A 23,311-nucleotide genomic window follows, 5' to 3' on the forward strand; every position below is an offset into this window, starting at 1 on the left:
ATAGGAACCCCTGGAGGAGGACTCTCAGAGAAGATAGCTCAACCTGGGATGAAAAACCACAGAGAAAAGGAAGCAAAACATGTGCACTGTTTTCCTCTTTCTGCGATTCTCACTCTACTTTCGCAGTGAGAATACAGAAACCCATTGCCGATTGGCCTCAGGGGCTATGAAACTCTGAAAACCAGCTTCTCGGAAAGCAATTACATAGAAACCTCAAAGATCTCAAGCAACGTGATTTCTGTAGCTTATTTTTCTTTGGAAAGATGGTTATCAGCACACAAAAAGGAGAGCAGAACAGTAGTAATCCTCGTTACTTTCACGAACAGAGCATTTTTGTCACTTGGATGCGGATCTGCTTGGTCTTTGCCCCATAGACAAGCGGATTGAGGCACGGAGGGACCACCAAGTAGATGCTGGAGAAGAGGATGTGGATGTAAAGGGGGATGTGCCCACCAAACCTGTGTGTGAAGAAGGAGAAGAAAGCAAGGAGGTAGAACTGCAGGAAGATGCAGATGTGAGGGACGCAAGTGTGGAACGCTTTCAGCCTGGCCTCCTTCTGGGGCAGACGAAACACTGCGATGAATATTTGGACATAGGACAGAGTGATGATGGTGAGGTCACACCCTACAACAGTGAAGGCCACAAACAAACCGTAGACTTTGTTGACTCGGACCTTTTCTGCAGCCAGCTTCACAATGGCCATGTGCTCACAGTAGGAGTGGGAGATGACTGTTGTATGGTAAAGGTGCAACCGACACTTTATCAGGACGAGGCATGGGGCTACAATAATGGCAGCCCTGAGTGTTACCGCAGCCCCAATCTGAGTGACTAGCTGCTGGGTAAAGATGGCAGCATGTCTCAGGGGAGAACAGATGGCCACATAGCGGTCCAGGGCCATGGCCAGCAGGATGCCTGACTCGATGCCCTGAAATGTGTGGATGAGCCACATCTGAAGCAAGCAGGCATCAAAATAAATCTCTGAGACATGAAACCAGAAGATTCCAAGCATCTTGGGCACAACGCTGGTACTAAGTGCGATATCCGTGACTGCCAGCATGCCTAGGAACATGTACATGGGCTCACGGAGGCTGCGTTCTGACCTGATGATGCTCAGAAGCCAGGAATTTCCCAGCACAGCAGTGAGGTACATGGCACAGAATGGAATCCCGATCCAGCTCTGCACAGACTCCAGGCCTGGGATCCCTGTTAGTGTCAACACAGAGGGCGTGAGGATCGTGACGTTGGAAATGGACATAGTGTCCTTGGACCTCCCGATGGAACCAAGAGAAGGTCGTCAGGGCTACTCTTCTTCTTCTACTTTCTAGGTTTATCGAACGCCGTCATAGTGTCAGAATTTTGTTGCACTCTACGATTATACCATACACTCCATCCACAGAACGAAAGGAAAAGACAGATCCTCAGAGATCCTTCACCATTCTCAGGAAGCGCATCCACACACACAGTCCTCAAGACGGCATGTGCAGGGCGAGCCACCTGCATCAGAACAAGCCAAACACCTGGGCAAGGGAGTAACTGCTGACTTCCGTTATGCTTTTCTGCACCTGAGGACAAAAGAGACTGGCTTGTTTCCTTTGTAAATCTCCTTTGAATATGAGTGAGTCTCTGTTCAATCTCTCCATCTCCCATAGCCAGGGACCTTAGGGCTCTATTAGTTCCTGTCGTCTTTCATTCACGAACTGTTGGTTTGGACTCGCAATTTCTCAGACTTCAGTAGTGTATTGGGAGAAAAGACTACCTATGTGAGAAAATAGAGATAGAAAAGTGGACACCCAAGAGTTCCCTCTGTCTGTCTGTCTGTCTGTCTATCTACGTATCTATTTGTATGGATAGATGTTCCTTCAAAAGCATGTGAAGGGAGAACTTTAGAGAAGATCATTCAAATCCATGTATTTTGGAGAGTATGGGTCACGGTGTTTACTAATTTTTACATGTCTAGTAAAATTACACTTCATTTTTCATGCACATTTCACACCTGAAACCCTTCAAACTAGTTGTGTCTTAAAATAGCTGGAATCCCATAATACACACTACAGAATATCCAGAGACGAGGAATCGCTAAGAAGCAAGAGAATGGGCAGCAGTGACATATGAGGTTACAGGACTCATGCTGGATGGCTATAGACTATGGGAGAACAGTGACGTGGGTGACCTGGCCAGATGGAGGCTGGTTCTTGGATTTAAACTGTTCAGAGCTACAATGAGCATGCGATTCAGCCAATGTCGTCTCATTCACTCTGAATGAAGTAGAGATCAAGAGAACCCTGGAATCATTTTATGAGCTGAGACAGAAGACATTAATAGAGAATAGAGGGCCCAGGGACAGGCTCCCCAAAAGGACAGGCTCCCTAAAAGGAGTCACATGTAGAAAGAGACGTGAAGGCAGAGCAGATCGTGGTAGACCTGAGATGACTCAGTACAGGGCTCCAGAGCAACTGACGACAACTGAATCCTTTCTCAATTCACGGACTACGGGTTTTTTTTTTCATAACACATGAACTCTTAGGCTTTACATGAAACTTCTTTTCTGACCAAACTTAGTACCTTTAAAAAATGACACGTTTTGAATCAAGATGCTAAAGCTATACACCTGAGAAATGGGTGTGATTATGTGAAACATAGAGTTAGGTTATTTTCTTGTTTTGTAAACTCTCCAGAGTGTGGCTTTGTGTCTGTAAGCTAATGATCCGCCAGCTGTTCACTGCATGTCACCAAACAAGCCGATGATGCAGGAAGCAGTTGGGATTTATGGTGCTTTAAGCCTTACATGATTGAATATAGTCAACGGGAGTCATTCTAAGACAGAAGGCTGGGCTGGTTGACATATATTTAGGACAGACGAGTCAGTTAAATAAGGACCTTGATTTCCACCGGTTTTCTCCCCAGAGCTTAATTCGATGATGCTGCAATTCATGGGTCATGGCCTCTTCCTGAGAGCAGTAGAGGTTTCCCTCTCCCAAGAGGGGCAGAATTAGAAGAGGAACCTTGAATAAAGACCACATTGTCCGACTCTCTTAAGGGGTCAGAAGATGACTTGGGAGCATTCCCTGCCAGGTACAGGTAGTGGGATGGCAGGTTGAGAGCACATCACTGAACGCACGGCTTTTGAGATGGAGTTACTAGTATTGTAAAAACTGGTAATGAAAACGCATGGGATTCCACGCGGGGACACCGAGAATTACTTGCCAGTTGCTGCTGGAACCGGGTCTCCTCCTACCTGACTCCCGAAGAGTAATCTTAGTTCTTCCTTTTCCTGTCACTCATCATGTCTCACTCAATTGCTCTTCTCCTGGGAGGTCAGCCTCACTTCCTTGCATTCCGTGGGCCGCGTGGCCTCTTCTATCTCTGCCCCCTCGGTAGCAGAACCCAGTGAAAGTCAGCAACTCCAATCCATTTGGCGCTGGGACCGTGTGCCCATGGGTGGACACCTCCAGCATCGGCTTTCAGGCGTCTCTTTTGCCTCCGCAAGACAGACACGCTCCACCTTCTGCACGTCTGCCTGAGGTCACGGTGGCATGTCCATCCTCTGACAGAACGCACAGCACTGGCTGTGCTATTCGGAGACACAGCATCAATTTAGGGAGCTCCAATTGGAGAAGAAAGCTGCTAGGCACCAATCTCAGGGTTCCCTGATGAGCAGGTGAAGAAGAGGGACTTAGAGGATTTATTAGCCCCTAAGGAAAACCACAAGGGACCCATCCGATTTTAACTGAACTCTCTGAAGCTCATCTGCACCAAATGTCCCTGATGTCATTTGTACTAGTTGCAGAAATCTCCTGGCTGTGCTTTTCTCCTTTCCCACAGCCTCAGTGCAGACACATTCATAATATACACAAGGTTTCTTTCCACAAGTGGTGTTCTTTTTGAGCTGCCCTTCTTTGCCGACCATTGACGTCCTCTTAAACGTAGACATGTTCCTGTGCCAGGAGAGCTCTATCTACATAAGTGCTCTTCTGACCCTTCCTTTTACTGAAGCACTTCTGGAAAGAACATGTTCTACCCGTAAGTGATCATGTGCTACATTTTCCCATCTAACTCTCCTGCAGGGTCATTACTCAGATCTGTTTAAATGAAGCCATTTCTGCAACTTCCGGCATTTCTCAGAACGACCAACTCTGGTGCCATTTCTGTTTCTTCCCATACTGAGCTCTGATCAAGGTGTGGCATATATGAACATTTTTCTCTGGCTCCCTCTTTTCCCCTTCAACAGACTCTCTGTATGAGTGACATACGTGGATGTACCTTGCAGTTTGAGAAGGAGAGGTGTTAGATCTTCTCTCAATGTTTGAAGGAATTCATCACGAAGCCATCTGGTCTTGGACTTTTGTTTGTGGAGAATGGTTGATTACTGAGTCCATTGCATGACTAGAAATTGATCTGTTCATATCTTCCATCTGCTTGCCAGTTCAGCCTCAGGAAATTGTATATTTGTAGGAATTTCTTCCTTTCTTCTAGGTTTTCCATTTCATTGGTGCATAATCGTGCATCACAATCTCTAACGATGCTTTGTGCTTTTGTGGCATTGGTTAGGACCTCTCCTTTTTCATTCCTGATTTTATCGATTTGGGTTCCATTCTTTTTTCTTGTGAGTCTGTCAAGCAGTTTATAAATTTTCTCTATTTTTTCCAAAGAAACAGCAGCTAGTTTCACTGATTTTTTTGTTTGTTTAGTTGTTTTGGAAGTCTCTATTTCATTTATTTCTGCTGTGATCTTTATTATCTCCTTCATTCTACTAACTTTGGGTTTTCTTTGTTTTATTTTCCTATTTTCTAAGGTGGAAGATGAGGGTGTTTATTGGAGATGTGTCTTGTCTCCTGAAGTATGCTTGTGTTGCTATGAACTTCCTCCTTTGAATGCTCTGCTGTAACCCATAGATTTTGAATCATTGTGTTTTACTTTCACTTGTCTCCACAACGAATGGGACTACATTGGCCAAATCTCATGATCTTCGTAGCTCTGAACAGGTGAAATCCAAGGAACAAGCCTCTGTCTGCTAAGCTGCCCATTCCACCACTTCCCTATATTCTGTAGTCATCAGGAAGGAAGCATCTTCCCACACAGGTGGCTGCTGCCTCTTCTCTTGCTTTGTAGCAATTCCTCCGCACAGACATATTCTGCAGTGTATACTGTAGAGTTTCATTTCCTTCAAGACACAACTCATTTTAAGGATTTAAGAAAACATTTAGGATTAATGCAATCCTTGAAGAATTAATGACTATCAAGGAGAAGGGGAGGGTTTGTTCAGGGTTGAGAAATGTTATGTTTCTCCATAAGACAGTTACACATTTAGTCTACCTTGTGAAAGGTATTTAATAAGTCATATCACATAGCATTTTTACATATGTTAGGATTCAACGAAAACATCTAAAAATGTAAGGTAAATAATTGCACAGAAACAAAGCCAAACAAGCAAACGAAAAACATAAGGAAGCAAAAGAAATTCAGAGGAGCTGCGGCAGATGAAAGAACTCTGAAGATCCGTCCCTGTTAAGTCACCGTGCGGTCCTGTGTTGGATGCTGGGCAACAAGAAAATGTCGCTAGAAGTAATGTTTGGACTCTTATCCAACTGTGACTTTGAACTGCCAATTAGCTTAGAGTATTATCTCAGGATTAACAGTTCTGATGTTACCATATGACCCAGCAATCCCACTCCTGGGCATATATCCAGACAAAACTTTCACTGAAAAACATACATGCACCCCTATGTTCATTACACCATAATTCACGCAGCCAAGACACGGAAACAACCCTGAATGTCCACCCACAGATAAATGGATTAAGAAGATGTGGCATATCTACACAATGCATACTGTGCAGCCATTGAAAAGAGCAAAATAATGCCACTTGCAGCAACAGGGATGGAACTAGAGACTCTCATCCTGAGTGAAGTACGTCCGAAAGAGAAAGCCCAATACCATACGATGTCACTTCTATCTGGAATCTAATACATGGCACAAATGAACCTTCCCACAGAAAAGAAACACATGCCCTTGACGAACAGACTTGTGGGTGCCAAAGGGAGGCGGAAGCAGTGGGATGGACTCAGAGTCTGGGGTCAAGAGATGCAGACTCCTGACTTCACAGGGGATCAGCAATGAGACCCTGCTGTACAGTACAAGGAATTACATCCAGTCACTTTTGATGGAACACGATGGAGGACGATGTGAGAACAAAAATGTGTGTATACATGTACGACTGGGCCACGTTGCTGAGCAGGAGTAATTGACAGAACACTCTACATCGAGTATAATGGACAAAATAAAAAACATAAAAATATACGAAACATTCTGAGGGCTAGGGTATCACAGAACAGTTACACAAAAGAGTATCACTTTCCTTGGAAAATACAGGTAGAATTATTTAGGAAGAAAGAAGCGCCATGTCTTCAACTTAATCATAAATGATTTGGAGCAAAAAAAAGCAAAAATCGATCTCTCTCTCTCTGATCATCTATCTCTCAAATGAAAATGGGGCAAAAGAGAAGTAATTTGTGACTCTGGCCAAGTGTTACATAGGAATCTCCTGACCTATTCTGCAATAGTCTATGCAATGAACGTTATATCAACATGAACCAATTTTGAGCACTGTTCTTGAAAATAACCTCAATTCAGAAAAGCTCACCATGAGTCACACACTTGACCCATCCAGAAATGTACTCATGTGCTTCTGATGATGGCCTGTACCAGTTCCTACTCAAGCAAAGTCCTAGGCATTGTCTCTTAAAAACAAAAGAAAAGAAAGCAACAACTCCAGTTATGATGCCCCCTCTCTATTAGTTCTTACTCACTCCAATAGTCAATCGTACAGAACGTCTCATGAGAAGGAAAATGTATTTTTCATGTTTTACTGCTTGGTATTTCTTACGTATGTCCTACTTTTCAAAATTACCAAACTTAGCATTCTAAGTCTAAACACTAGTTTAGCATCTTCATGTATTACACATTGCTTGTTTTCAGGGGGTGCTTTAAATTACTTGACTTTGTATAGAAAATGGGCTACTTGAGTGTTCTGGACACTGTTCCTTCTATTATGGGATAAAAACATGGGTGCTTTTTTGCTGGCCTAACTGCTGTCCAGCTTTTAGAATTTAGGTAGGTGTGTACGGGAATTCAGGAACTTTGGCCATTGTCATTCTTTTCTCATACCCGCTCCTAAAAGCTCCACAACACGTGCAACACTACCCGTCATTTTCAATTTATGTAACTACTCCATCTCCGTAGATCACGTCAAATTTATCTGTATGCTCCTGACCTCCATGGTATCTGACACTTGGTGACAGCATGCAGGAGAGGAAGACATGCGAGAATAACGACACATCATTTTAAGCAATTCTGCAAACTTTTTCTAAAAGTAAAGGATACCTTATTTACAATGTTTCTTCGAGTGTTGTGGTACAGGAATGGGACCCAATCACACACATTTCCCTGTGCTGTACAGTAGGGCCCCGTTGCCCATCCATTCCAAATATAACAGTTTGTATCCCCCAAATGCCCACCCATCCCACTCCCTCCAACAGGCCTCCCACTGCCCCCCATAACTAGGAACCCCAAGTCTGCTCTCCATGGCCATGCTCCATTAATTCTCACAGCAGGGTTATTTTTTAATTGAAAGGACATAGGAAGGAAACGATTATTTTGACATTTCAAACTCAAATACTTTGACCACAGACTATATTTATAGCCCCACAATAAATTTCACAAGGCCTAACATTAAAAACTGTTTAACCTAATTTAAAGTTCAAAACACCAGTCATTACAATCACAAATTCATTAGAGAAGGCCTTTATACAGCATAGTATTCTAAGTGCTTTATAGAGAGTAAGATCATTTAATTAACAGAACAAATATATGAAGCAATTATCAGAGGTATTTTCTACATGGCAGACATGTGGAAACAGAAGCAGAGGAAACGCAAAAGAAAAAAAAAACCCACATATTACATCATAGTTAGGGGCAGAATTCAGGTTCAAGGCTACAGTCCAATTCAAAAACTCAACTATATTTTCAATACTGTTGAAATGTAAAGCATGCAGGCGCTCCCCTTGTGCTTCAGAGGGTAAAGAATTGACTGGTATCCATGCGGATGCAGGTCTGAGCCCTGCCCTCACTCAGTGGGTTAAAGGACCCAGCACTGCCGTGAGCTGAGATGTAGGTCGCAGATGGTATCGGATCTGGTGTGGCTGGGGCTGTGGTGAAGTCAGCAGCTCCGATTAGACCCCTAGCCCTGGAACGTCCACATGCCACAGTGTGGACATTCAAAGAATAAATGTAAAAAGGCATGGACACCTTCACACATGTGAATACTGTTTAGCACCTTTATTAAAAAATGACCAATAAGCTGACGTTTTCAGGAAAAATTCACCTCTGGTAAGTTCTAAAGTCCTTAATCCTTAAACAGAGCAATCACATATTTACAAAAAATTATAACTTAGCTGTTTAAAAGGCATGGTAATCAATACATGCTGGCACATGCCCAAGGAGATACACACAGAAACACACACACGTGTGTCCATCTCATAGAGAAAAGCTCTCGTAGGAGACATAGTGGTTTTCAGAATAAAGTTCAACCATTTTGCACAATGTCCGTGCCCATTCGTAATATTCATGGTGTTTCCTCAAAGTGCACCTTACATTGCAGAACACAACACAACACCACACCCTGTGCCCTGCCCTTCACCACTTTCTCTCGGTGACATCGCCTCGGTCCCGCACCTGGCATGGTGGGTCCTTCCGTCCGGGGTCACGGGTCATCCTGCCTCAAGAATCACACTCCCTACTTCAGAAACAAGAGCGAGGAGATCTATGACTGATGCTTTGGGCCAGATCCTCATGCTCCGTTCTCTTTGCTCGCTACACATTCTGTGGGGACAAGGACTACTTCCCTCTCCATTTCTCTGGCCCTCTTTCCAAGAAATGAGAGCTTACGACAGCTACAAACTCATGAAATAGACATACTACGTCAAATGTACCACTAGGCCACTATTTTCTAGGACACTGTTTATAAGAGTATAGGTGTGTGATAACCATGGATGAATTGATTAAGAAGGACAGGATGGAAGAACCAGAAAGAAGACTGGAGTTAAATGGGAACACAGGGGGTTTCAAGGGTGTTGTGCTTGTAACTCCTTGAATGACCTTGGGAATGTAATGAGACCTTCAGCCTTAACCGTCTCAGTAGATGCAAGAGTTTGGATAAGAATATGACGAAGATACACAGAGGCTGCTTTGTGTTTGTTGTTGATTTTTAAGATGAGCGATTGGATCAAGAAAGAAAGGGAGGCAGCTACTTGATTTCATGCAGCACCTGATTACTCTAGAACAATGAGTGTTTAAAATCACTGAGAAATCCATGATCTATGAAGCCTGCGGGAGGAGGGTGTTTGTTTTTTGTGTGGTTTTTTCGGTCTTTGCAGGTCTGCCTCCATGGCACATGGAAGTTGCAAAGCCAGGAGTCAAATCAGAGTTACAGCAGCCGGCCTACCCCACAGCCACAGCCACGCGGGATCAGAGCCTCGTCTGAACCCTACACCACAACTCACGGCAAGGCCAGATCCCTAACCCACTGAGGGAGGCCAGGGATGGAACCTCTGTCCTCATGGATACTAGTTAGGCTCATTACCTCTGAGCCACAATAGGAACCCCTGGAGGAGGACTCTCAGAGAAGATAGCTCAACCTGGGACAAAAAACCACAGAGAAAAGGAAGCAAAACACGTGCACTGTTTTCCTCTTTCTGCGATTCTCACTCTACTTTCGCAGTGAGAATCCAGAAACCCATTGATTGGCCTCAGGGGCTATGAAACTCTGAAAACCAGCTTTTCCGAAAGCAATTACATGGAAACCTCCAAGATCTCAGACAACACGATTTCTGCAGCTTATTTTTCTTTGGAAAGATGGTTACTATCACACAAAAAGGAGAGCAGAACAGTAGTAATCCTGGTTACTTTCACGAACAGAGCATTTTTGTCACATGGATGCGGATCTGCTTGGTCTTTGCCCCATAGACAAGCGGATTGAGGCACGGAGGGACCACCAAGTAGATGCTAGAGAAGAGGATGTGGATGTAAGGGGGGATGTGCCCACCAAACCTGTGTGTGAAGAAGGAGAAGAAAGCAAGGAGGTAGAACTGCAGGAAGACGCAGATGTGAGGGATGCAAGTGTGGACCGCTTTCAGCCTGGCCTCCTTCTGGGGCAGACGAAACACTGCCATGAATATTTCGACATAGGACAGAGTGATGACTGTGAGGTCAAACCCTGCAACAGTGAAGGCCACAAACAGACCGTAGATTTTGTTGACTTGGACGTTTTCTGCAGCCAGTTTCACAATGGCCATGTGCTCACAGTAGGAGTGGGAGATGACTGTCGTATGATAAAGGTGCAATCGACACTTTATCAGGACGAGGCATGGGGCTACAATAATGGCAGCCCTGAGTGTTACCACAGCCCCAATCTGAGTGACTAGCTGCTGGGTAAAGATGGCAGCATGCCTCAGGGGAGAACAGATGGCCACATAGCGGTCCAGGGCCATGGCCAGCAGGATGCCTGACTCGATGCCCTGAAATGTGTGGATGAGCCACATCTGAAGCAAGCAGGCATCAAAATAAATCTCTGAGACATGAAACCAGAAGATCCCAAGCATCTTGGGCACAATGCTGGTACTGAGTGCGATATCCGTGGCTGCCAGCATGCCTAGGAACAGGTACATGGGCTCACGGAGGCTGCGTTCCGACCTGATGATGCTCAGAAGCCAGGAATTTCCCAGCACAGCAGTGAGATACATGGCACAGAATGGAATCCCAATCCAGCTCTGCACAGACTCCAGGCCTGGGATCCCTGTCAGTGTCAACACAGAGGGCGTGAGGATCGTGACGTTGGAAATGGACATAGTGTCCTTGGACCTCCCGATGGAACCAAGAGAAGGTCGTCAGGGCTCTCTTCTTCTTCTACTTTCTAGGTTTATCGAAAGCCATCATAGTGTCAGAATTTTGTTGCACTCTACGATTATACCATACACTCCATCCACAGAACGAAAGGAAAAGACGGATCCTCAGAGATCCTTCACCATTCTCAGGAAGCGCATCCACACACACAGTACTCAAGACGGCATGTGCAGGGTGAGCCACCTGCATCAGAACAAGCCAAACACCTGGGCAAGGGAGTAACTGCTGACTTCCGTTATTCTTTTCTGCACCTGAGGACAAAAGAGACTGGCTTGTTTCCTTTGTAAATCTCCTTTGAATATGAGTGAGTCTCTGTTCAATCTCTCCATCTCCCATAGCCAGGGACCTTAGGGCTCTATTAGTTCCTGTCGTCTTTCATTCACGAACTGTTGGTTTGGACTCGCAATTTCTCAGACTTCAGTAGTGTATTGGGAGAAAAGACTACCTATGTGAGAAAATAGAGATAGAAAAGTGGACACCCAAGAGTTCCCTCTGTCTGTCTGTCTATCTACGTATCTATTTTGTATGGATAGATGTTCCTTCAAAAGCATGTGAAGGGAGAACTTTAGAGAAGATCATTCAAATCCATGTATTTTGGAGAGTATGGGTCACGGTGTTTACTAATTTTTACATGTCTAGTAAAATTACACTTCATTTTTCATGCACATTTCACACCTGAAACCCTTCAAACTAGTTGTGTCTTAAAATAGCTGGAATCCCATAATACACACTACAGAATATCCAGAGACGAGGAATCGCTAAGAAGCAAGAGAATGGGCAGCAGTGACATATGAGGTTACAGGACTCATGCTGGATGGCTATAGACTATGGGAGAACAGTGACGTGGGTGACCTGGCCAGATGGAGGCTGGTTCTTGGATTTAAACTGTTCAGAGCTACAATGAGCATGCGATTCAGCCAATGTCGTCTCATTCACTCTGAATGAAGTAGAGATCAAGAGAACCCTGGAATCATTTTATGAGCTGAGACAGAAGACATTAATAGAGAATAGAGGGCCCAGGGACAGGCTCCCCAAAAGGACAGGCTCCCTAAAAGGAGTCACATGTAGAAAGAGACGTGAAGGCAGAGCAGATCGTGGTAGACCTGAGATGACTCAGTACAGGGCTCCAGAGCAACTGACGACAACTGAATCCTTTCTCAATTCACGGACTACGGTTTTTTTCCTTAACACCTCCACTCTTATGCTTTACATGAAACTTCTTTTCTGACCAAACTTAGTACCTTTAAAAAATGACACGTTTTGAATCAAGATGCTAAAGCTATACACCGGAGAAATGGGTGTGATTATGTGAAACATAGAGTTAGGTTATTTTCTTGTTTTGTAAACTCTCCAGAGTGTGGCTTTGTGTCTGTAAGCTAATGATCCGCCAGCTGTTCACTGCATGTCACCAAACAAGCCGATGATGCAGGAAGCAGTTGGGATTTACGGTGCTTTAAGCCTTACATGATTGAATATAGTCAACGGGAGTCATTCTAAGACAGAAGGCTGGGCTGGTTGACATATATTTAGGACAGACGAGTCAGTTAAATAAGGACCTTGATTTCCACCGGTTTTCTCCCCAGAGCTTAATTCGATGATGCTGCAATTCATGGGCCATGGCCTCTTCCTGAGAGCAGTAGAGGTTTTCCTCTTCCAAGAGGGGCAGAATTAGAAGAGGAACCTTGAATAAAGACCACATTGTCTGACTCTCTTAAGGGGTCAGAAGATGACTTGGGAGCATTCCCTGCCAGGTACAGGTAGTGGGATGGCAGGTTGCGAGCACATCACTGAACGCACGGCTTTTGAGATGGAGTTACTAGTATTGTAAAAACTGGTAATGCAAACGCATGGGATTCCACGCGGGGACACCGAGAATTACTTGCCAGTTGCTGCTGGAACCGGGTCTCCTCCTACCTGACTCCCGAAGAGTAATCTTAGTTCTTCCTTTTCCTGTCACTCATCACGTCTCACTCAATTGCTCTTCTCCTGGGAGGTCAGCCTCACTTCCTTGCATTCCGTGGGCCGCGTGGCCTCTTCTATCTCTGCCCCCTCGGTAGCAGAACCCAGTGAAAGTCAGCAACTCCAATACGTTTGGTGCTGGGACCGTGTGCCCATGGGTGGACACCTCCAGCATCGGCTTTCAGGCGTCTCTTTTGCCTCCGCAAGACAGACACGCTCCACCTTCTGCACGTCTGCCTGAGGTCACGGTGGCATGTCCATCCTCTGACAGAACGCACAGCACTGGCTGTGGTATTCGGAGACACAGCATCAATTTAGGGAGCTCCAATTGGAGAAGAAAGCTGCTAGGCACCAATCTCAGGGTTCCCTGATGAGCAGGTGAAGAAGAGGGACTTAGAGGATTTATTAGCCCCTAAGGAAAACCACAAGGGACCCAACCGATTTTAACTAAGCTCTCTGACGCTCATCTGCACCGAATGTCCCTGATGTCATTTGTACTAGTTGCAGAAATCTCCTGGCTGTGCTTTTCTCCTTTCCCACAGCCTCAGTGCAGACACATTCATAATATACACAAGGTTTCTTTCCACAAGTGGTGTTCTTTTTGAGCTGCCCTTCTTTGCCGACCATTGACGTCCTCTTAAACGTAGACATGTTCCTGTGCCAGGAGAGCTCTATCTACATAAGTGCTCTTCTGACCCTTCCTTTTACTGAAGCACTTCTGGAAAGAACATGTTCTACCCGTAAGTGATCATGTGCTACATTTTCCCATCTAACTCTCCTGCAGGGTCATTACTCAGATCTGTTTAAATGAAGCCATTTCTGCAACTTCCGTCATTTCTCAGAACGACCAACTCTGGTGCCATTTCTGTTTCTTCTCATGCTGAGCTCTGATCAAGGTGTGGCATATATGAACATTTTTCTCTGGCTCCCTCTTTTCCCCTTCAACAGATTCTCTGTATGCGTGATATACGTGGATGTACCTTGCAGTTTGAGAAGGAGAGGTGTTAGATCTTCTCTAAATGTTTGAAGGAATTCATCACAAAGCCATCTGGTCTTGGACTTTTGTTTGTGGAGAATGGTTGATTACTGAGTCCATTGCATGACTAGAAATTGATCTGTTCATATTTTCCATGTGCTTGCCAGCTCAGCCTCAGGAAATTGTATATTTGTAGGAATTTCTTCCTTTCTTCTAGGTTTTCCATTTCATTGGTGCATAATCGTGCATCACAATCTCTAACGATGCTTTGTGCTTTTGTGGCATTGGTTAGGACCTCTCCTTTTTCATTCCTGATTTTATCGATTTGGGTTCCATTCTTTTTTCTTGTGAGTCTGTCAAGCAGTTTATAAATTTTCTCTATTTTTTCCAAAGAAACAGCAGCTAGTTTCACTGATTTTTTTGTTTGTTTAGTTGTTTTGGAAGTCTCTATTTCATTTATTTCTGCCGTGATCTTTATTATCTCCTTCATTCTACTAACTTTGGGTTTTCTTTGTTTTATTTTCCTATTTTCTAAGGTGGAAGATGAGGGTGTTTATTGGAGATGTGTCTTGTGTCCTGAAGTATGCTTGTGTTGCTATGAACTTCCTCCTTTGAATGCTCTGCTGTAACCCATAGATTTTGAATCATTGTGTTTTACTTTCACTTGTCTCCACAATGAATGGGACTACATTGGCCAAATCTCATGATCTTCGTAGCTCTGAACAGGTGAAATCCAAGGAACAAGCCTCTGTCTGCTAAGCTGCCCATTCCACCACTTCCCTATATTCTGTAGTCATCAGGAAGGAAGCATCTTCCCACACAGGTGGCTGCTGCCTCTTCTCTTGCTTTGTAGCAATTCCTCCCCACAGACATATTCTGCAGTGTATACTGTAGAGTTTCATTTCCTTCAAGACACAACTCATTTTAAGGATTTAAGAAAACATTTAGGATTAATGCAATCCTTGAAGAATTAATGACTATCAAGGAGAAGGGGAGGGTTTGTTCAGGGTTGAGAAATGTTATGTTTCTCCATAAGACAGTTACACATTTAGTCTACCTTGTGAAAGGTATTTAATAAGTCATATCACATAGCATTTTTACATATGTTAGGATTCAACGAAAACATCTAAAAATGTAAGGTAAATAATTGCACAGAAACAAAGCCAAACAAGCAAACGAAAAACATAAGGAAGCAAAAGAAATTCAGAGGAGCTGCGGCAGATGAAAGAACTCTGAAGATCCGTCCCTGTTAAGTCACCGTGCGGTCCTGTGTTGGATGCTGGGCAACAAGAAAATGTCGCTAGAAGTAATGTTTGGACTCTTATCCAACTGTGACTTTGAACTGCCAATTAGCTTAGAGTATTATCTCAGGATTAACAGTTCTGATGTTACCATATGACCCAGCAATCCCACTCCTGGGCATATATCCGACAAAACTTTCACTGAAAAACATACATGCACCCCTATGTTCATTACACCATGATTCACGCAGCCAAGACACGGAAACAACCCTGAATGTCCATCCACAGATAAATGGATTAAGAAGATGTGGCATATCTACACAATGCATACTGTGCAGCCATTAAAAAGAGCAAAATAATGCCACTTGCAGCAACAGGGATGGAACTAGAGACTCTCATCCTGAGTGAAGTACGTCCGAAAGAGAAAGCCCAATACCATACGATGTCACTTCTATCTGGAATCTAATACATGGCACAAATGAACCTTCCCACAGAAAAGAAACACATGCCCTTGACGAACAGACTTGTGGGTGCCAAAGGGAGGCGGAAGCAGTGGGATGGACTCAGAGTCTGGGGTCAAGAGATGCAGACTCCTGACTTCACAGGGGATCAGCAATGAGACCCTGCTGTACAGTACAAGGAATTACATCCAGTCACTTTTGATGGAACACGATGGAGGACGATGTGAGAACAAAAATGTGTGTATACATGTACGACTGGGCCACGTTGCTGAGCAGGAGTAATTGACAGAACACTCTACATCGAGTATAATGGACAAAATAAAAAACATAAAAATATACGAAACATTCTGAGGGCTAGGGTATCACAGAACAGTTACACAAAAGAGTATCACTTTCCTTGGAAAATACAGGTAGAATTATTTAGGAAGAAAGAAGCGCCATGTCTTCAACTTAATCATAAATGATTTGGAGCAAAAAAAAGCAAAAATCGATCTCTCTCTCTCTGATCATCTATCTCTCAAATGAAAATGGGGCAAAAGAGAAGTAATTTGTGACTCTGGCCAAGTGTTACATAGGAATCTCCTGACCTATTCTGCAATAGTCTATGCAATGAACGTTATATCAACATGAACCAATTTTGAGCACTGTTCTTGAAAATAACCTCAATTCAGAAAAGCTCACCATGAGTCACACACTTGACCCATCCAGAAATGTACTCATGTGCTTCTGATGATGGCCTGTACCAGTTCCTACTCAAGCAAAGTCCTAGGCATTGTCTCTTAAAAACAAAAGAAAAGAAAGCAACAACTCCAGTTATGATGCCCCCTCTCTATTAGTTCTTACTCACTCCAATAGTCAATCGTACAGAACGTCTCATGAGAAGGAAAATGTATTTTTCATGTTTTACTGCTTGGTATTTCTTACGTATGTCCTACTTTTCAAAATTACCAAACTTAGCATTCTAAGTCTAAACACTAGTTTAGCATCTTCATGTATTACACATTGCTTGTTTTCAGGGGGTGCTTTAAATTACTTGACTTTGTATAGAAAATGGGCTACTTGAGTGTTCTGGACACTGTTCCTTCTATTATGGGATAAAAACATGGGTGCTTTTTTGCTGGCCTAACTGCTGTCCAGCTTTTAGAATTTAGGTAGGTGTGTACGGGAATACAAGAACACTGGCCATTGTCATTCTTTTCTCATACCCGCTCCTAAAAGCTCCACAACACGTGCAACACTACCCGTCATTTTCAATTTATGTAACTACTCCATCTCCGTAGATCACGTCAAATTTATCTGTATGCTCCTGACCTCCATGGTATCTGACACTTGGTGACAGCATGCAGGAGAGGAAGACATGCGAGAATAACGACACATCATTTTAAGCAATTCTGCAAACTTTTTCTAAAAGTAAAGGATACCTTATTTACAATGTTTCTTCGAGTTTTGTGGTACAGCAACGGGACCCAATCACAAACATTTCCCTGTGCTGTACAGTAGGGCCCCGTTGCCCATCCATTCCAAATATAACAGTTTGTATCCCCCAAATCCCCCAAATGCCCACCCATCCCACTCCCTCCAACAGGCCTCCCACTGCCCCCCATAACCAGGAACCCCAAGTCTGCTCTCCATGGCCATGCTCCATTAATTCTCACAACAGGGTTATTTTTTAATTCAAAGGACATAGGAAAGAAACGATTATTTTGACATTTCAAACTCAAATACTTTGACCACAGACTATATTTATAGCCCCACGATAAATTTCACAAGGCCTAATACTATTTTTTTTTTCTTTTTTGTCTTTTTGCTATTTCTTGGGCCGCTTCCGCGGCATATGGAGGTTCCCAGGCTAGGGGTCCAATCGGAGCTGTAGCCACCGGCCTACGCCAGTGCCACAGCAACGCGGGATCCGAGCCGCGTCTGCAACCTACACCACAGCTCACGGCAACGCCAGATCGTTAACCCACTGAGCAAGCGCAGGGTCCGAACCCGCAACCTCATGGTTCCTAGTCGGATTCGTTAACCACTGCGCCATGACGGGAACTCCCAGTTTAGCCTATTTTAACGTTCAAAAACACCAGTCATTACAATCATAAATTCATTACAGAAGGCCTTTATACAGTATAGTATTCTAAGTGCTTTAAAGAGAGTAAGATCACTGAAATAACAGAACAAATATATGAAGCAGTTATCAGTGGTATTTTCTACATGGCAGACACATGGAAACAAAAGCAGAGGAAACGCAAAAGAAAAAAAAAAAAACCCACAAATTACATCATAGTTAGGGGCAGAATTCAGGTTCAAGGCTACAGTCCAATTCAAAAACTCATTTTTTAACCAAATGTGGCTGGACTTAACCCCAAAGCAAAGTTCAAAGCCAACTTAAAATTAGAGGCTGAAGACTAGTAGGGGGTTACGTAAGTTATTTTTCCATTTGAGATTCATAAGGACACTTTCTCTACTTATAGTCAGGTAATCATGACATCTAAATGCTTCTTTTTCAAGAAGATCTTTATGAAATGAGTCTCCATTTAACCCTAGTCTAGCTGCTAAAGGATTCTTCTAGCCTTCCTCAACCCCCACACCATCAGAAATGTCACATTAAGAGCCTGGGCAGCAACTTTCATTCTTAAGTTGGACAACAAAATACTGGAAACAGCAACTTCATTTCATCTATTGCATTTAGTACATAGCTTTCATTCTACGTTCCCTTCATAGATGTCATGGACTTAGTTCCCTCTTAGGATCTCACCGAGACTCGGCCTCATCCCCTCATTGTGGTGCTACATGCCAGTGCTGCCTACTCTGTGCTGCAGGAACCAAGAGTCCCCGTGGTTCATGGATTAAAACATGAAACTCCTCCCTTTTCCTGAAACATTTAAGTGTGTGCCGAGGATCGAGGATGGGAGTCCCTCGATAGGTCTATACTGAGAGCTGTATTATACACAAAGAAGAGTGCACAGAGTTGAGAACCTGTGGTCCTCAACTCCGCCTGCTTCCTAGTTTATCTGAAGAATTCATCTTGTCTTCCCTGAAAATATTTCACTTTGGTTTGGTCCATCTCTTTCTGGCGTGAGGCTTTGGCAATCTGACATGCACTGGTTTCTTTGTCTCTTTGTTTGTGTGTTTTGGGTTCCCTGATGTAGAGACTCAGTTCCACCTGACTTCAGCCAGCCAGTGGGAATCACTGAGTGCCCAGCTAGGAAGTGATGCCCACGTGTACTCCAGGGTGAGCTGGATCCTCCATTTAACTGCCCTCATTTCTAGACCACTGCTTTTTCTAGGATGATTATAATTGCGTGGGAATTTCATGAGAAAAGGTGGCCAGGGAGCTTTTCCATTCCAAAGGAACAGAACGACTCAATAGGGCCAGAGCCAGTGACCCAGGACAAAAACACTGTGACTTCAAGTAAGATGACCAGGTCTCTCAGGCAGAGGCACGTCATCCAGGGTTGGCGGCCTTTCTCTTGTCCTATGCGGATAAGAGACATCTTATTTCCTCCTCTTCTAGGTGCTAGAGCTCCAAATCCCTACTGTAAAGCACCAACCCTTCTTCCAACCAAGTAAACAGCTGCCATAGATAACAGTTTCAGGTTGGGAAGTTGATAGAAGGTGTATGACTGTCACTAACACTCCTGAAAATACATAGCATCCTTTTATGGAAATGCGGTGGGCGCTGGTTTGGATAAAAGAAAGAATTGTGTCACCCACTTTCATATGGAAGAAGCTCAGAAAGTGACTGGTACCTGAGACCCTGAGGTGAATGTTCCCAGGTAGGTCCCTTTCAAGCACCTAAAGAAGAAAGCACTGCTTCTCCATCTAGAATTCAACTAAATTTTTTGTTGAATCTCTCTGTCACGAGGTCCATGCTCATTAGCCTATATTCACACTCTTATCTCAAAAGTTTAAATGTACCTTGGTTGGCTCAGTATCTTGGTGAGTCAGTAACACTGACGTGTGTTATCTTGGGACACTGCCTTCTCTTAGGAATTTTTGAAAGGAGGCTCCTTTTGGTTCCTGTTCCCAAGGTGAAACCAAAGTTTGAGCACACTTTTAAAATGGAGAAGCACGTTCAGACGATGTATCTTGTACATTCTGAACCATATTATGCCTCTTCCTTGTCTCCAGGGACCCTAAAAGCTCTCCAGGGATTGGTGGAACCACATTCCCAGGTGCATCCTACACTATAAAGCATCCCTCCTGCACCATCGGAAACATCAAGACGATTGCCACTTCCTGGCCTCTATGCGAGTTAACACAGATGGTCCCTGGTAGGTCTTTGGGTTTGAGATTCTGCACGGGCTCTAAGGAAATGAAGGGTTGGTTTCAGAAAGTGTGGCTGTATCATGTGATCCAAAGGAATTCCAGGATAAGAAAGAGCAATATGATCTTAGAGTGTTTGAGTTTTTAAACACTAGGAAGACTGTGTTGCATATTTGCACAGTATTTCTGAATCAGCTAACGTCACAAGGGGCGACAAATTGCAAAGAGAGGTTGACAAATAGAAAAAAAGATCTAGAGAATGACATCTGTGGTGATGGATGAATGGAAAGCGTATTTGCCAAAGGTATTATACATGTTAAGACTGGAAAGGATGCAAGAAAAAAGTTGCCCTTCAGCTAATTCAGTAGAAATGCTCATTGGAGCAAAGTGCTCCTCAAATATCTCGAGTTCTTTGTGAGCCGAAGATGAATGTCCATTAATTAAGTGCGGACTTTTATTGACGATCAAACACTTTATGTTTCTTCCAACTCTTTAGAGGGATTATGTCCTTTAATGTGCACAGTCACACTGTGATGTGTTTTTATCCATGATCCATCCTTGTTTCACCAACACAGAAACAGAGACAATGAGATGCTTTAAAATTGGCTTTAGAGCCTGTAAAGCAAAGTGGTGGCATCCAGGATTTACCTTCTCCTGGCAGACTTCAGATCCCGTGCCAATAACTGCCAAGATCCACAGCCAATGGGTCTCATTGGAAAGCAGATCTGGGGTTTAAGGAGACATTAAGACATTAAGGCATTTGCTGCTCAATTCAAAGACGTAGTCCACACTTGCAGCTGTCTTGCACTGTGGCACACGATCTCAGAGTACCAGGAGGGTCCTCACACTGGAATTTATATATATATACATATATATATAAAATCTATATCTCATATATATATAAATATAATCTATATCTCATAGATATATAAATATAATCTATATCTCATATATATATATATGTATTGATTGATTTGGAGAAGAGATAAATACAGGTTGTAGGGAATTGGCAGGCAGGAAAGTCCCCACGTTTGGGAAAATGATAAGGCAAGCCACTTGCAGGAGGCCCTGGAGGCGCACAGTCTTATGCATGAAGGAAGCAGTGAAGGGCACAGAGGAAGAAGGGCATGGAGCCAGTCCTGTGAAAACCAGTGTGTAAAGGAAAATGTTCACCTGTATAGAAAGTGTGTTTTGAGTGGATATAAGATGCATAAGGCTATACGTAAACACTACATTTAAAGGGGAGTTTTGTTACTGTAAATAGTTATGAAAACATAGGTATTCAGGCCAAAGGACTGTGGATAAGGAGAGAGAATAACTGAAGACAGAGGTTGATACTGGAACACAGGTGATGTGCCCACAGTCGGGCCTCCCACAGACAAATCTAAAAGAGACTGGTAAGGATAACACCCATGAATTTAAACGTGTGGATTTATTGTCTCAGAGTTTAAGAAGGAAAAGTGTAAGATGTATGGCTGGTTTTGGGAGAAACACTGAAAGTTTGAAACATTGAATTGAAAGCATCCGGGGAGAATCTTTTGCAGAGTGTTCAGACCATGGAGAGACTAAGCTGGCTAAAAAAGTTAGGGAGTTGCAAACCTGAAAAACATTCTTTTCACAGTTGCTAATCTGGTTATGATCAAGCAGAACAATTTTCTACCATTGCAGATTCCTCATAGCTAAGCTGGCTATAGAGTCCAGTTCCTGAAATACCTTTACTCTGAATTCAATGAATTTTGTCCCTCACTTCCAATTAGCCGGTGATGAAGAAGCATAGAAGATGATAAGCAAAGATGAGTTAAAGGGATCTTGTTTGTTCCTGTAGTCAGGGACCAAAAGGAAACCATCAAGTCCACTTAATACATTTCATTGAAAATTAGGACGACATGCAGAAACATAGAACCGGAGGACTGGTCACATAATGACATTGGAAAAAGAGACAGAAAATTAGCGAGGAATAGTTGGGATAGAAAAGATGAGACGGGATACTCCTAACTAAGGTCCATTTTACTACAATAAACTAACTTTGTCTTATCTTTAACTTATGAAGGCTTCACAGGCAATAGAAGATGAAGCAGCCCTAGCCCTAGGCACCAGATGAGCATGCTCACCTTCAACGGCTCAGTCTTCATGCCCTCTGTCCTCACACTCATCGGGATTCCCGGACTGGAGTCCGTGCAGTGCTGGATCGGGATTCCGTTCTGTGTCATGGACCTTATTGCTCTGAGTGGGAATTCCCTGATCTTAGTGATAGTCAAACACGAAAGCAATCTCCATCGTCCTATGTACATTTTCTTGGCTATGTTGGGGGCCACGGACATTGCACTTAGCACCTGCATTCTCCCCAAAATGTTAGGCATCTTCTGGTTCCATTGGCCAGACATCTCTTTTGAAGCCTGTCTTCTGCAAATGGGGCTTATTCACTCCTTCCAGGCCATTGAATCGGGGGTCCTCCTGGCGATGGCCCTAGACCGCTACGTGGCCATCTGTAACCCCTTGAGACACGCCAGCATCTTCTCCCGACAACTCCTGACTCACATGGGAGTTGGGGTGACACTCAGGGCTGCCATTCTCACAGCACCGTGCCTGGTACTTATCAAATGCCGTCTTAAACACTATCGAACTACCGTCATCTCCCACTCTTACTGTGAGCACATGGCCCTCGTGAAGCTGGCCGCTGAAGATATCCGGATCCACAAGATCATTGGTCTGTTTGTTGCCTTCACCATCTTAGGGCTTGACATCATTGTCATCACTGTGTCCTATATTTCGATCTTTATCACTGTCTTTCGGCTGCCCCAGAAGGAGGCACGATGCAAAGCCTTTAACACCTGCATCGCCCACATCTGCGTCTTCCTGCAGTTCTACCTCCTCGCCTTCTTCTCCTTCTTTACACACAGGTTTGCTTCTCACATCCCGCCCTGTGTTCACATCCTCTTATCCAACCTTTATTTGCTAGTCCCACCTTTTCTCAACCCCATTGTCTATGGCGTGAGGACCAAACAAATTCGCGACCACGTCCTGAAAATATGTTTAGATCCAAAACATCCTGATCACTAGTGGCTCCTTCTAAAGAGATTTCACGTTAGTACAACAACGTTGCCACATCAATGTGCTAAAAGCTGAATCTGGCCTAAACTGTGAATCTCAGAGTCTCATAACGGAAGTGAAATGTATAAGGCATCAAATCCCAGGAACCTGGGGTTCCTCCTCTGAGAAAGAGTAAAATTCTCTTACGCTGTGATTTCAAATGGTGGGAAACACGTTTCCATTATTCTTCTGTTTCTGGCCTCCCTCTTCAGACTTGGGGCTTTCTCTCTAGCAACGCTTAGACCTCCCTTGAGAAGAAAATTGCAGAAACCAACACTCAATTGCAGACAAGTTTCAGGGACCATGTCACACAGTCACACTCTCATACGGCTAACCCAAACCACAGGCATAATTTTGTCCACGTC

The 23,311-nt window shown here is 43.8% G+C and overlaps 3 protein-coding genes across 3 annotated transcripts; 1 reads left to right on the top strand and 2 right to left on the bottom strand.

Annotated features, from left to right (window-relative positions):
* Positions 1 to 316: 316 nt before the first annotated feature.
* Positions 317 to 1,255, bottom strand: LOC110255373 (olfactory receptor 52A1-like). The gene has a single exon (XM_084978206.1). The coding sequence runs from the start codon at positions 1,253 to 1,255 to the stop codon at positions 317 to 319; it is 939 nt and encodes a 312-aa protein (XP_084834332.1).
* An 8,707-nt stretch (positions 1,256 to 9,962) lies between these two features.
* LOC110258220 (olfactory receptor 52A1-like) lies at positions 9,963 to 10,901 on the bottom strand. Its single transcript, XM_021081408.2, has one exon. The coding sequence runs from the start codon at positions 10,899 to 10,901 to the stop codon at positions 9,963 to 9,965; it is 939 nt and encodes a 312-aa protein (XP_020937067.2).
* An 11,016-nt stretch (positions 10,902 to 21,917) lies between these two features.
* Positions 21,918 to 22,916, top strand: LOC146399681 (olfactory receptor 52A5-like). Its single transcript, XM_084975012.1, has one exon. The coding sequence runs from the start codon at positions 21,954 to 21,956 to the stop codon at positions 22,914 to 22,916; it is 963 nt and encodes a 320-aa protein (XP_084831138.1). The 5' UTR covers positions 21,918 to 21,953.
* The last annotated feature ends 395 nt before the right edge of the window (positions 22,917 to 23,311 follow it).

The sequence above is a fragment of the Sus scrofa genome, chromosome 9 (assembly GCF_054392235.1).
Source record: "Sus scrofa isolate SSC_HxYL_T2T_F1_AM1 chromosome 9, Sscrofa_HxYL_maternal_Yorkshire_Landrace_v2.0, whole genome shotgun sequence".
NCBI lineage: Eukaryota > Metazoa > Chordata > Mammalia > Artiodactyla > Suidae > Sus > Sus scrofa.